At 39.2% G+C, this 15769-nt stretch overlaps 1 protein-coding gene across 1 annotated transcript in view; it reads left to right on the plus strand.

Annotated features, from left to right (window-relative positions):
- Positions 1-15769, plus strand: part of LOC100542772 (membrane-associated guanylate kinase, WW and PDZ domain-containing protein 2) — a 54368-nt gene that overhangs the window by 22359 nt on the left and 16240 nt on the right. The window contains exons 6-8 of the mRNA XM_019610865.2: positions 2374-2620; positions 5783-6023; positions 7901-8044. Coding sequence (XP_019466410.2) covers positions 2374-2620; positions 5783-6023; positions 7901-8044 — 632 coding nt within the window. The remainder of the gene's footprint in view (positions 1-2373; positions 2621-5782; positions 6024-7900; positions 8045-15769) is intronic.

A 15769-nucleotide genomic window follows, 5' to 3' on the forward strand; every position in this document is an offset into this window, starting at 1 on the left:
CTTGTTATGCAAAAGGTATTCAAAGGAAATTTGGAGAAATCTGAGAGAGAACAGATTAATAGAAACTCAGTTTTCATGTCTTCTGTAAGAACTGCCTTTTACATGGAAAAGCATCCTATAAGAGAGCTGGATTTCAAGTTCATGTCCTTTAAACAAAACCTTTAAGTCAGCAAAGTGACTGACAAGGCACTGCAATGGCTGTCACCAGGCATGTTCCAATATCAGCTACCTGTGACAAAGTGATGTGAAGGAAGAGTTCAGATTTGGTAGTTTCCTCCACATGTGCAAGGATAAGAGCACAAGGCAGGGAAGACACAAAACTTTAAATATCTCCTTTATAAGGTGAGGATAAGGAGACAGATTAATTATTCTGATTATTACTGCACAGGCTTATCAGTGGAGTTCCTTTGATGTTGGCTTCATGGGTTTAAGGTTGATTTCAGGACTTTTTGTAGTTTAATGGTCTGATTACCATCAGAACCAAGAGAGTCACGTACTCGAGGTAATGCAATTACTTAATTACTTAAGTGACCCTCACTTTCTACTGTTGCATCCAGCAACTGGGTGAGGAATTAGCCTGACACTGGCCATGGATGTGCCTATTTTGCTAAATGAACTCACTGAAGGGAAGAACACATAAACACACAAGCCCAGAATTCACCCCGGAGCTCTGCAAGAACAGTAGTGTATGATCACCAGAGGTCAGTTTCGTGAGCAGCTACAAACAAGTGTTTTGCTGTATGCAGTCCATGCAGTTTATTTAGGACTTCCTTGCACACTGAATAATGCATATTAGCAAATTACTGACATTTAAGTATTTCCCATTTAAGTAAATGGGAACATTAAACTAGAAGGAAAGCAGATGTACCCCTGGGATGCAGTGCTACAAGCTGCTCTCGGTTGCTGGTAGAGCAGTTTGTGTGCAAGGCAAGGCTGCCCCATGTGGCTGGGTGACATTGGATGCCTCATTTGCCTTCTGGGATTAGCTTCCCAATTTATAAATCAGGAAGAAATCTAATACCTCTGTAATGTACTTTCAGGTGAAAAATGCCATATAAATGCAAAACAGTTTTAGAAGCAGCTTATGATTTGACTTGTTCATCCATAGTTATGAGAGTAATGTAGAAACCAAGGACAATATTCTCAGTCTCTGCCTCTGAAACTCTGCAATACAAAAGAGGCTCACAGATGCAAAATGGGCAATTAAAGCCTTAAGCATAGTAATTACACAGACAAGTATTGCTTATGCCTGCATGAGGAGCACTTTAAGTGCAGATATACAAGCTTTTTTGACGATTAAGCCTAAATTGAAAAGATTTTTAATAAAGCATCCTAAACTTTTAGAACAATTATGAGCATAAATTAAAGAAGCAGAAAGCCGTTATAAGCACAGTCAAATGGGACAAACTCACTCGTTACAAAATGTAAATTAAAATAGTTCAAAATTCAAACTAGATTCAAATGCAAAGATCTGGGCAAGATCTGGATCTTGCCTACCTATTGTCTGGGTATCATGCCACACTGGCCTCACTCATTTTGTTGCAAGCAGGAATAAAAAAAAAAATACAGTGTGTACTTTGCTGTTGATAATGTATATATGATGACCTGTGCAATTCTCCATCCTCTGGCAATAGGAGTCTCTCATATGCTTCCGAGCAATGCTGAACCAGTGTGTTGGGAGAAATACATTTGATACAAGTTTGATGCCAAATGTGTCTTCAGTGTGAAATGTGAAGGTAGAGTGTAATGCCTGATTGTAGAAAGCCATCTCCCAGCCCAGTCTCTACATCTTTTTGAGTTTTACATTGCTTGGAAAAAGGAAGGCTGGTTTTCTGCAGTGTGAAGCCCTGGTCATTTGGCATCAGTACAGGGAAATACATTGGTTTTGCTGGTTAGTCATAATATTTTACTGTTCACAGTCCCCAAAGATGTAAAAACTACAGGGAACTCTTGTTGAGCTGAAAGAGCAGCGCACCAGTGGTTTAGCTTTCATGACAACATCTCTCATCCCATAATAATGCTGAGAGCACTAAAATCGTTCATTTTCTCGAAATGAAAAGTTTTCAAATATCAGTATTTCCAAGCTTTCGTAGCAACCATGACACATGGAAGCCATTTGCCCTGTTCATTTGGGTTTTAAATAATGAGATTGTCAACTAGAGCTGCAGAATTGGCCAGGCTTTCAGATCTCAGAGAATACCAAGAGGAGCCTATTAGCCTCAGACGTCTTAAATTGTAATTATAACCCAAGAGAGCAAAAGGGACAAATTATACATTTCTGGAGTGCGACTGACAATGGTCATCATCTACCTTTGTCCTTTGTTAAATGCCATTCTGTGACAGCTCTTTAATCTCTGGCTTCCCATTATGCAGAGCTGAACAGTCCAGCCTCAGCACCCAGCTCGGAGAAGCAGAGTCCCCTGGCCCAGCAACACAGCCCCCTGGCCCAGCAGCAGCAGCAACAGAGCCCTCTGGCCCAACAGCAACAGCAGCAGCAGCAGCAGCAGCAGCAGCAGCAGCAGAGCCCCCTGGCCCAGCAGCAAAGCCCCATCACCCAGCACAGCCCTGTGGCACAGCCCACACTCCCACAACCCCTGCAGCTGCAGGGACATGAGAACAGGTAAGAAAATAGCAACTTCACAGCCTGCAGTGCCCTGCTGGAGATGGCATGGGCTCTGACACCCAGTGCTGCTGGGATCATGCTCACAGGTGGTAAACTGTGCTAACACGTCTTCTGTGAGTAGCCTGGGCTGCATCAAAAGCAGTGTGGCCAGCAGGTCAAGTTTGTCCCCTTCTACTCCGCTCTCATGAGAACCCATCTACAATTATTACACTCAGCTCTGGGGCACCCAACATAAGAAGAACATGGAGCTGTTGAAATGAGTCCAGAGGAGAGCCACAAGGATGCTTAGAAGGCTGGAGAACATCTCCTTAGAAGAGAGGCTGACGGAGTTGGGATTGTTAGGCTGGAGAAGAAAAGACTTTCAGGAAACCTTATAGGGGCCTTGCCATAACTTAAGTGGCCTACAAGAAGGCTGCAGGACTTTTTAGCAGGGAGTGTTGTGACAGGACAAGATATATGATTTTGAACTAAAAGAGGGAAGAATTAACTTAGATAGTGGAAAGAACTTATTTCCTGTGTGGGTGGTGAGGCACTGGAACAGGCTGCCCAGAGAACCTATAGATCCCTGGAAGTGCTCAAGGCCAGGCTGGATGGGGTCCCGGACAATCTGATCTAGTGGAGGTGTCCCTGCATATGCTAGTGGGTTGGAACTAAATGGTCTTTAGGTCTTTTCCAACCCAGTTCTGTGATTCTATGACTTAATATTATTCTTAATAGAGAACTGGCCAAACTACTTCAAATATCCATCAGGATCATATTTTTGCTAGGGAACTGAATACTGGCATATTCCCTGCTAATAATTTCATCAATAGCATAGTACTTTCTTACTATGTTATCAATCATAAAGCAGATCTATCAACAGGTGATGATGATATGGCCTTTTTTTCCATTATCTTGTGTCATTTTCTTTTGCTCATTGCAGTTCTGGAGTCATGAAGATATTTTTTATTAACAGGTTTTCTCCACGGTGCATAATTTTCCAGCCAATTTCTCATGTATAACTTATTTATGTGCACTGAAAAAGTTTATCAGAGATGGAAAAGAAATAGCAGGGGACAGATGTATTAAATGCTTAATATATCAAAAGCACACTCATGCTATGCAATGACACAGCTTTCTGTGATCTCCAGTCAACATTATTTAGTCTTCAGATTAATTTTTGGTACGTGAAATGAAGCTGATTGCACTGTCTTTATGCTAATCTTCAGCAACTGACATAACATCAAAGCCCTTGTCCCCAAACAGTAGGTACTGGTTACAGAATTTTAACTTTTTGCTGCTGGTGATACTTGACTTCAGTTGTTATGCACTGCACCCTTTTCTTGTTCAGCAGATGTAGTACTTTCACTTGCCCAAAAGAGTTTTCTTTCAGTTAGTCACACTTGGCAGATTTCTTTCCATTATATTTTACTAAATATTTCTCCAAAAGTGATCAGTTTTTAAAAGGCATGCACTTCTGATGAAATGCAGTGTACAGCTTTCACAAAAGTCTCTCTGGATAACTGTAAATCAATATTTAATATCTGCTGATCTGGGAATTTTCAGAGGTGATCTGTAAATGTTACTAATTAAAGTTTCATAAAGAAATTTTATAATGGTCTAACTGATAGTCGTGATCTATAATTGGTCATTAGTCCGTTTACCTACTCAACAACTGTAAATAAAAGCATTATCATCTTAGATACAGCTGTGGTAGAACATTGAGAACCTGCCTAAGGTTGACTCTTAGTCCACAAAAAGGACCACTATTGCTAGTTGTAAAGTGACTGTTACCAGATTTTATAAATATGATTACATCTGGTTTGTTTAGTCACATACATTGCTTCTGTATCAAAATTAAAATACTAAAAGATGCTTAAAACTCTTAGGGATCCTAATCAGTATTCTTTATTTCACTGTTAATAAGGCTCAGTATCACATTGAGCCTCTTGTTCTCCATCTTCTTTTTACATGGGATTAAGATGCTGAGTAAAGAAAGTGAGAGGATTGCATGTAGATTACTGTAGATACTGTAGATGTACAGGTTTTGAAAGATTGTTTGACAGCGGGCTATTTCCATCTTCTCATAAATGCTAAAGGGAAGTAGTGGTTCTGGTACTTTCGTGTCTGGTGAGACACGGAGTTAACTGAAATTGGTGTGTGGGAAGACCTGCCAGAGAGGTTTTATAACTGCACTATCAAAGTAACAAAATTCTGAAACATATCTAAAACATTTCAAAATTTTTGTATTGATTACTTATCTTCTCAGAGATAAATTAACATGAGCAAAACCAATGCTCTCCTTCATCCAAACTGCCATTTATTTCAATCAATAAATTCTTTTCAAAATTGCTTTCACAGTTACATGCACACACGGTCACTCGTTCAACTGCAGCACTACAGAAAAGTCCCGTTTTCTTTGAAACGTTAGAACTCATCTTCCTTTAACCAGCTGACAATTAAAGCAATATTTTATTTCTTATTAATTCCTCATTAACCAAATTTGTTTTCCTTTTACCCTGTGTGACTTCTTTCAATAACTACTGATTATGTCCTGTGGGCTTGCAGCCAGGCACTATTGCAGGGTGTGCACAGTAATAATAAACACTGAATTAACGTGTTTTGTATCTAATGCCTTTCATTAGAAAGTTAACAGCTAGTAAAAAGAATGCTTCCTTTTTTAACTTTTAGAAGTTCACAATAATAATGATTTATATCACTGAAACAGAGGGGCTATGAAGGTCTGCACTGTTGTTTCATTTACTCTATAGAAATCTTAATTCTGGAGAAAGAATGTCATAAACTTAGTGGACTCTTTTATGGTAAGCATTGTTGAGGTGTTTACATGCAGTTTCATCTTCCAGGCAGGCAAGATAAAAGGGAATCAGGATGCTTCTTTCTGTGTCTGTCCCTCTGAGCCTAATCCCAATCTCACTGATAGCAGCTGGAAAATTGCACAGTATGACCTGAGGGAGAAATGCTTATGCTCGTGTTTCAGAAGTGCTCGCCGATTTTGGATGCCTCAACTATTTACCCTCAAAAGTTTTGCTTATCTGTGAAAATTTGCTCTGTGGAATTTTGCAGTCAGGCAATTTGCTTTCACTCTTGGATATGGCATGTAATGCATATTTCTTCACACTTCTTCTTCTTTCTGAAACGAAGCCATTTTGCCTTTCTCAGTTATAGGTCAGAAGTAAAAGCCAGACAGGATGTGAAGCCTGATATCCGACAACCTCCATTTACAGACTACAGGCAGTCTTCAACTGACTACCGCCAGCCTCCCCTGGACTACAGGCATCCTCCCGTGATGGATTACCAGCAGCCACCACCCCTTGACTACAGGCAGCCACCCTTGCTGGATTACAGGCAGCACTCTCCTGACACCCGGCAGTACCCCCTGTCAGACTACAGACAGCCCCAGGTACAAAATGCTGACAGCTCTCCTCAATGGAAAGCACTGCAGTTGGAAGAGAGAGATCATGAATTATTGAAGCAGCTGACGTTACAAGAGGAAAAGGCACCTTCATTGTTTTTACACTGAGTTACTGTTTCTGTGTAGAGGACATGAATGCAGAGCCATTAATATTAATGAAGAACCTTGTGATCTGCCAAATAACGCTGAGTTTCTAATTGTGTGACTACAGTGTTAAATAAATGCTATTTTTGAGGTACTGGAGAGTTAAAATCAAAGTTCTAAAATAAGCTGTCCTTGTATCAGCAGAAGTACTTAGGTGAGATGGCAATTCTAAAGGATTGTTGAAAATCAAGATTTTATCTAATCCAAATAAATAAATAAGTAAAAGTGAATCCTGATCGATAAAATTACTTTTTTGTTGGTAGTAGTCTGGATGAGGAGAAACAAGCTTGTGCAACCAGTTTCTTTGAGATCAGGCATGATCTCACAAATTCAAATAAATATTAGATGAACCTTGGAAAAGACTCTGCTGATGATAAATATTTACTGAAACTTGTGAAGGTTTAAGGACCTAGCTTAAAGTCCAGATGAAAATATCCTCCTTTCTTCATACATGTATGCAAAGGGAAAAAAAAGAAAGAAAAAAGGGCCACAAAAGTAAAAAATATATTAAATAAGACAGTATGTTTTTCTGGACACTGTGTGCTGAAACCATATATAGACATTATTTTTGTGTCTGTGTTTTTCAAGCCAGATACATTAACTCTATCAATGGAAATATCCAAATTCTTAAATGGAATCCAGAGAAACTTCTGAGTTTATTCATTTCTGTTTCAAAGAAGGAAGTATCTGTCCCTATGTCCACAGCCTTAAAGACACTTTTTAGCATCTAGAGATGCCTAGGCTGCCCATTTCTCACCGATCTATTTAATTCTCTGTCAACTGGTATATACAGCTCAAGTTTGCTGTTGTTTTCCTCTTGATCCCATGACTTTGCACATTTGGCTGCCAATGGATCAGCAGCAACAGAGCAAGTTCCTACTGAGATTCCTCTGTGGTACTAGTAGTTCAGATCTGACAAGGAAAACCTGGAAATATGAATCTCAGTCCCTACAGGATGCAGAACAAGTGAAGTTCAAACGCTTCACTTCCCACCTCCTCCTCAAGGCACATATTTTACCTGAAGTGAGGAGAGTTGCTGCACTTTGTGACTCCATACCTACCGAGCAAGATGAGTTGAAGCACTGGCACAGGTTGCCCAGAGAAGTGGTGGATGCCCCGTCCCTGGAGACACTCAAGGTCAGGCTAGATGGGGCTCTATGCACCTGGTCTAGCTGCAGGTTCCTTGTTCATTGCAGGGGAGTTGAAGTAGGTTGCCTTTAGAGGTCTCTTCCAACTCAAACAGTTCTATGATTCTGTAAGTTCTGCCAGGAATTTAGGAGGTGCCTCTACTACTAATGTTTGCATTATATTCCTGTTAATACAGGAACTGCCTGCTATCCCACTTGCCAGATCAGCACTTCTGTGTAGACATAAAACCTTGCCCTTTGGTACCATGACAGTATTCAGGGTGAATGTGGAAATCACCCTGAGAGTTTTGATTCTAGGTAATTGCTGCATGACATCATTTCAGGATAGTTTAGATGTAGGCGTTTACATTTTGCTAATATACAGTTTTAATGACCAAAACAGTTGTTCTTATTCTCATCTATCCTGACAGTGCAGAATTATACATTGAAGGTGCATTTGCTTGTATTAATGAGTAGATGCATATTTGAAGAGATGTATTTTAAAGTTTTTTTAATGCCTATTATGTCACTGATTATTATTATGGTTAATTGTCTTTCATTTTGTTGTTGTTGTTTTGTTTTTTTTCTATATAGGACTTCGATTATTTCACCGTTGATTTAGAGAAGGGAGCCAAAGGTTTTGGGTTTAGTATTCGAGGAGGAAGGGAGTACAAAATGGATTTGTTTGTGCTGAGGTTAGCAGAAGATGGACCAGCAATAAGAAATGGAAGAATGAGGGTAAGTAAAATAAATTATAAAAAGCTTGTCAACTTTAACAAATGTATTTGGGATGGAATCAGACAGATGGGGTCAAAGAGAAAGTAGTTTTCTCTTAAAGAACCAATACCAAATGCCTTCAGTAAGACAATCTTGTTGTGATCAAGTTGAAGAAACAACTTGAAATTACATAGAATCTTTGTGGAAGAAATGCATTAGTTTTTGTTGATAATAGCTTTTATTTTGTTGTACTTTTTTCTTGCACTCATATCAAAGCATCTTCAAAATCTCTGTGAAAGCATTTAGTACATCTTTGATAGTAATATTGGCATAAATAACAGTTATTTCTCTAGTCACAAAAGCAGTGGTAACTGTGAGACATTTAGCTGATAGTTATGATACTGAGGACATGGTCTGTGTTAACTTACTAACTTAATCAAATTGCTGTCCTACTCTTTGATGATTTTGTTCATTGATATAATTCAAATGGTAGGGATCAGTTTTCGCTTTTTGGTGATACACCTCTTATTGCACTTGTGTCCTTTACAGCAGTAATAACAAATTTTGCAAATACTGTGATTGTTAAACGGATTCTGTTTCACAGTCATAACAATCTCATTGTTTGACTTCATACTGAAAAAGCATTGCCGTCAGTCTAGGTATATAATTAGTATTTTTCTGTTTGTTATTTTTTAATTCACTCTTAATCTGCCACTTTGCAGAATTTTAGGATTAATTTAGTTCTCAGTTGTAGCATGGAGTTTAAGTTCCTGATGCTGGGAGCTTGCATAGAGAAGAAATGGCATAATCAGTCTCTGCAAGATGGAAGCCAGATGGGTAACAGGAAGTGGAGAACTATTTCCACAGTGTTTGCTGTGTGAAATTGACTAAAGGGGCATTAATGTTACAGATAGAACTTAAGCTGATGAGTATTTTTGGTGTTATCGTTCTTTCCTGCACTAAACAGTTCCATGAAACTTGACTGCTCTTAATAAAAGGCCATAAGCAAGATATACATTATCAGACAATGTGACTCGAAATCTGGAAAAAATAGTGCATTTAATAAACTCTGGAATCACATATTTGGAAAAAATATTGCTAAGACAACAGAACTTGATGTACAATGCTTTTGGAGAGGTTCATTTCAAGTAATAATGTGTACCAGTCAAAAATAATCTAATACATTAAAATCTGTGCATCATTTGAATAAACTAGTACCATAGAACAAAGTTATTCACCATGTGTGCAGCATAAATACACAAATATATATATATGTATATATATGTATATGTGTATATGCTTAATATGTATTATTACACAGCTTTCTTCAATTTCATTAGGAAAAGTCCTGTAACTTATCATGAAAAATGTTAATTTATTTTCTAAATTGGCTTATTTTAAATCTTGTTGATGAGCCAGAATACATAGCCAAGTCTAATTCTGGACAGGTGGCTGAAACTTGGAGTTTTCTCTACCCAGAGTTTTCTCTCACAAGCACCACTCTTTGAAACCAGCTTTACTCTCAATCCCAGTCATTGAGGCTTGGGTTGTATTCTCCTGTTTAATACTTATTTTAACCCCCTCAGTAAAAAACTTCCCCCCAACATCCAATCTAAATCTCCATTTCTTTAGTTTAAAACCATTCCTCCTTGTCCTATCACTATCTGCTCTACACTGTCTATGTAAAAAAATTATTTTCCTCATGTTTATAAGCTCCCTTTAAATACTGGAAGGCAGATGATAGGAAGAGAGACAGAAATTGAAGCACCCTTCTAGTTTCATCTTCAGGATCATATGAATTCCAATGAAGCTTGGGTGCAGATGAGAGAACAGACTCATAGACTGAGGATAGCAAGTGCTGTAATTCATGGGATTCCATTGGCCCTGCCAGAACTGTCTGTCTCCGAAAAGAATTATGGAGGGGGGAGAAGGTTTCATAAAGCTTGTTACCCCGTTTGCATTTCCAGCTAGAAGTCTTGATCTCACTTTCCCCTGGGAATGGCATGCCAGGGAGTTAGTGTTTTTATTGGAAACAAATCCACAGAGGAACTCTCCGTTTTAGGATTGCAAGATCTAAAATAGTCTTTAATTGCTCTTCATGACCAATTGAGACTTCTTCTTCAATTTTCTGCTGATTTGCTCTGGGAACCTGAAAGGTGGAAGACTACTGATTTGATGTCATACAGAGTTCATCAGTCTCAGCTGCATATTGCTTTTCCACCCAAGGACCACTTTCTGACAACCTATATATATACTGCAGTACATTTTAAAGTTTGACAACTTATTGCCTTAAAAAACAATTTTAAAACTTTCACAGTCTTAGTGCCCTACTCTTGGTTCTGGTACTTTTACATGCACTCAGTCTTTTGTTTGGGCTCGTATACTCTCTGCAGAAAGCAGAAACATAAATCCTCATTTAACTTGGACTCATCCATCACAACACATAGAAAGGAAACATCCATCAAAGGACACAGAAGTCTGCAGTGCAAGCGTCCACTGCCTGCATGGCTGGTAAACTATTCTCAACCAGTGTTGCATAGTCAAAGCTATAATTACATAACTTCATATAAATCCACATGTCAAGTCAAAAACTATGGTTAATATTGTCAGGATTTTACTGCATATCATGGATAAGAGATGTGAAATTTGTTGCAAAAGACTTCTGTGGAATGTACAACTAGTACAGATTCCCCTTAATTCTATCCGTGGAGCAGAAATCAAGCTACAGGTAATTCTGAAGCCTACTACAGCAACTGTCTACAGAACTTGAAAAATGTGTCTTAAAATACTTTCAGTAAAACAAATGAATTTTCATAAATAGCAAGATAGCTTAGAAGTATCGAAGAAAACTTTCATTAGATATAAGGCAAATACAAAAGAGAAAATGATTATCAAGAACTTTAAATGTGAGATGAATTCTCTGAGACCTTCTGAGTTCTAGCCCCAGAGCAGAGCAATAATATGGCATGTGCTGTAAGTAACAGCAGTAGTAAATTGAATCAGTCATTGGAGTTGAGGAACATAACACTGACAATGTGGAGCACAGTCTTGGAGCTTTTGGAGATTCAGATTCTACCAGCAACAATTTTACAGGTCTATTTAAATGAGTCTCATGATAGCTCATATTTTTCTTCATCTCACACTGAGAACAATGATCAAGCATTCCCCCTTATCATATCACTACCAGACCGTGTAAGAAGTCGGTCTCTCTCCTATTAGAAGCTCCCCTTTAAGTACTGGAAGGCCACAATGAGGTCTCCCTGGAGCCTTTTCTTCTCCAAGCTGAACAAGCCCAGCTCCCTTCACCTTTTTTTCATGAGAGGTGATCCAGCCCTCTGACCATATCTGTGGCCCTCTTCTGCACTCTTCTTGTGCTGGGAACCCCAGGCCTGAATGCAATACTCCAGATGGAGCCTCACAAGGCTAGAGCAGAGGGGGGACAATCACCTTCCTCTCTCTGTAGGCCACCCCTCTTTTGATGCAGTCCAGGATACACTTGGCCTTCTGAGCTGCAAGCATGCACTGCCAGCTCACATCCAGGTTTTATCCCTCAGGACCCCTAAGTCTTTATCCTCAGGAACTGCTCTCAATTATTCTCCCAAACAGTACTAATATCCAGGACTACCCCAACTGAAGTGCAACATCTTTCACTTGGTCTTGTTAAACCTCATTAGTGCCACTTTTCAAGCCTGTCTAGGTCCCTCTGGATGGCATCACTTCCCTCTATTGTATCAACTGCACTAATCAGCTTGGTGTCCACAAAGCTGCTGAGGGTGCCCTCTATCCTTCTATGTCATTGATAAAGAAGTTGAAGAGCACTGATCCCAAGACAGAGCCCTTGGGGACACCACTCATGGTTGACCTCCACCTGGACATAAATCCATTCACAATGACCCTCTGGCTGTGGCCGTCCTAACAGCTCTTTATCCACCAAATAATCCAGTCTTCAAATCCATATCTCTCCATTTTAAAGATAAGGCTGTGGTGGGGACCATATCAGAGGCTTTGCACATATTCAGGTAGATATCATCAGTTGACCATCTTTCGTCCACTGATGACACCCCATTGTAGAAGGCCACCAGACTGGCCAGGCATTATCTGCCCTTATGGCCATTCTGGCTGTCTCAGATCGCTTCCTAGCCTCAGATGTGCCTTGAGGATCTGCTCCATAACCTTCCTAGGCACAGGTATGAGGCTCACTGTTCTGTAGTTCCCTGGGTCTTCCTTTCTCCTTTTTTTGAAAATAGGAGGGGAACCATCAACTGCTTTCAGGAGAGTTGTAACAAATACTCAAAATGTTTCCAAGATGTATGAGATCTCTTCTTGCTGTGAATGGTATCTACAGCAGCCAGCATGCTCATTGTAACCAGCTTCAAAGAGCCTGTGGCTGAAGACTGCAAGAATACAGAATATATTGCACAATTAGGCTTATTGAATGTGAAATTCGTGAAGAATGAGGACAAAATTTGCTTTTTAATACACAGTGTACTCTGTGTCATTTGTCACTTCATGAGTTACATCCTTTTTTTCACTTCTACCATAAAAGTCATACTTCTTATCTCTGACAGTTCTAGCTTCATTGCCTTGTCAACTCATTTTTCTCAGTGTATGTACACCAGTTAGCCCTATCTCTAACTTTCTCATATCTACCAACACAATTTTTCTCATTTTTGAATATATTTGTAAAACAGACTTCTGAAACACAAGCACCACAGAATTTTATATCTGTCATGCTTTGCATTCTTTGGCTTTTTGTTTTGTTGCTTTTCTGCTGCCAGTGCTCCTCTTTATTTCACTTGTACAGACTTGGATCTAGAAATAGACACAAGGAACAAAATATTCCTACAGTGTATATTGTGAGCTTCCATGCTGTTGCTGCATAAGAATTTGTGAGGCTTCAGTCTGTTCTAGCTTGCCAAATGAGCAGTGTAGTGAGACTCACCCTCTAATAGTAACTAATAGGTGATGTGGTCAGGTTCATGGCATTCTGCAAACTAGCAATCTGTGTATTTCATCCTTTCCCATGATAACAGAGTTCACATCACCTTATTCAAAAAATTTCATCCAGCTACATCAAGGATCATTCCTAGAAAAAAAGGATACAATATTCAAGAGCCAATGGCCAAAAAAGGCAAGCAGCCAAGAGGAAACCGCTCTCTTATTTAGAAGGAAACATAACTGAGGTTTCAGAACATGGAGGGCATAAGCATTTCATTTGAAATTACTGTCAAAACCCATGTACAAACATTCAACATTATTCAAAATTGTCATTTTCTTCTTTGCAAATGTCTCAAATGAAAGGTTAGGTAATTGCTTCTACTTTTTCTTTCTGATGACATAGCCTTTGCATTGCTACTTACAACAAGAGGGGCAGAGTGCTCATAAAAATCATACCTTGAAGCCCTCTCTTATGCCATGGGAGATATAAGCTTAAGACCACTTAAAAAGCCTATATGTTGGGCTTCAAAACAGTAGGGTGATAAGTGAAAGTTAGATATTGCTAGCTGTATCCCCTAGAAGAAACTAATTAGGATCAAGACCAACTCTTCAGGCTTCTCTAGACAATATGCAGTATGTTTTCAGATATCTATCTGGACTCCATAAACTCTGTACGGCAGTAGTTTAACAAGGGAATGCAAACAATCTCCTCAGAGCCAGGCACTCCCATATGTTTCAAGTCATACACTCGGAAATAAACTTGAGGTATTGATTTCACTATATAAATAACGAGAACTGAACTGTAGGCAAAATTTAGAGCAGCTTCAGGTAGTTATATCCCAGCAGTGTTGGGAAGGCTTTTATATAACAAGCAAAGCAAAAGTCTTTTTCTTCCATGTTCATCATAGGATTTTCTCATTCTGGCTTTCTTTTTTGCCTCTTGCTTGGTGTTCATCTAGTTGCTTTATAGCAGACCTTGATTTATAGGTTTTTAAAGATGAAAGTCATCTGTTTCCACCAGTGTAGTTATCTTTCTATCTCTGAGGCTTAAATTTAACTCAGCTTCCATAGTTGCATGTCCTCGTGCAATGTATCATCATTTTATATTAAAAACATCTTCAGTAGCTAGTGTCTGACATCTCAAAGAAAAAATCCAAGCTGAAATGGAAGGGCTGCCACGTGTTCTGTTTTGTGAGATTCCTGATCCACTGCCAAACATTGTACCAGAAATACTGTCTAGCAGTCACATGCAGTACCTGTAGCTTCAGACAGGTGAAGAAGTGCTGTCTCTTAATCCTTGTGATTCTATTCTCCACACATTTTACTTTGTTCCTTCAGTCTCTCCAGAAAAAGTTTTTGTAGGATTATCTCAGCTTTTTGGAGCTTTCTGTAGCTCCAAAGGCAAGAGGTAAATGTGAAATAATACCACAGAAAAAGCTCAGGAGGAAGAATGAAAAATTAATTTACAGAAAGGAGAAATCTGTAAGAGGAGGTTGCTGTGCAGACCCCACAATTTGCACTGGCTCCTCACTGGTGTGAACCCTCACCAAGATTTTTTATTAAAGACAAATGTAGTGTCTGTTTAAGCCACTCCACTAGTCCCACATCAGAGGGCTGTTTGCTAAGATCTCCTTTGGAATTGCAGAGGTTACAGTCCATAAGTATGGTCAGCAAGAAGTAGCTCAGTTCAGCTTGACAGTGATTAAAGAAAAGTATTAAAAATACAAGTAGTTTTCACACAGTAGAAATAATGGATGATAGTGACATCTCCTTATCCAGTTAAGAAATCTACAGCAAAGAAACTGGGAGAAGGAAGGAGAAAAGGCTTGATCAATCATTGCCTGCTTACAAATATTTAGTGCAATCACAGTAACAAAAAAAAATAAACCAAGGATTAACCAGTGTAACACTTAATTTTTGCCACAGCAAACTTTGTAGTCCTATTCAGGATCAGAAAGAATACCAAACTCTTTGAGATACGGTCCTGAGTGACTTCAGCAGAACTCCAGTTCTTAAAAGGCATTGAAGTCTATGTTAAGAATAACACAGATAAGCAGATGTTGGAAGACTTCTTGCTGGTTACAGAAAGCATAAAGGTGAAAGGAGCAGTGATAGGTCCTAACAGCCTGAAAAGTCTTCTTTGGTGCATTGAGTAATCACTATACATATATATACATACAGTAGTCACAGTAGGGAGTCAGTTGCAGGTCAGTCAACAAGAGTAAGGGCCTGAGAAGGTTGTCAGAAATTACATTGAAAAGTCACTAATATTTATATGCTTAGATATTTAAAAATGGATGTTATGCACACACCTAAGGGAAAGAGGGATGCCCCTGGAGCATACAGTGCTCCACCAGCTTGTTTGACCAGGGTCTTGTGCACGCATCTAACAGACAAATGGCTCCAGTGAGATTCATGTCACTTAAGTAGCCAGTCTTTCCTACATAACTAGCACTTACCCTTAAATTCTGTGGCATACCTGTCTTACTTTATGCTGTAATATAAATCTTACCTTCATAGTAAGCGTTCAGTGAATGTCAACACTGTCATTACAGTAGAACATAAAGACAAAGATATTCTTTGTCCCATCCACTTATTCTGTGATTTGTGATCCATCTGAACAGTACAGTAAGATGTTTAGCTATGTTTTCCCACTGAACTGCACAGACCCTTGGGGTAATCTCCTTCATGTGCCAATTCCCTACTACATAAATCACTGTCCATCCTCACTTGTAGCAAGAGTGGGTGTGATTGATCTGAACTCTGGGAATTCATCTGGGGTATCTGAGCACTTGAGCTGTATGTAAG

This window comes from Meleagris gallopavo, chromosome 1 (genome assembly GCF_000146605.3).
Source record: "Meleagris gallopavo isolate NT-WF06-2002-E0010 breed Aviagen turkey brand Nicholas breeding stock chromosome 1, Turkey_5.1, whole genome shotgun sequence".
Taxonomy (NCBI): domain Eukaryota; kingdom Metazoa; phylum Chordata; class Aves; order Galliformes; family Phasianidae; genus Meleagris; species Meleagris gallopavo.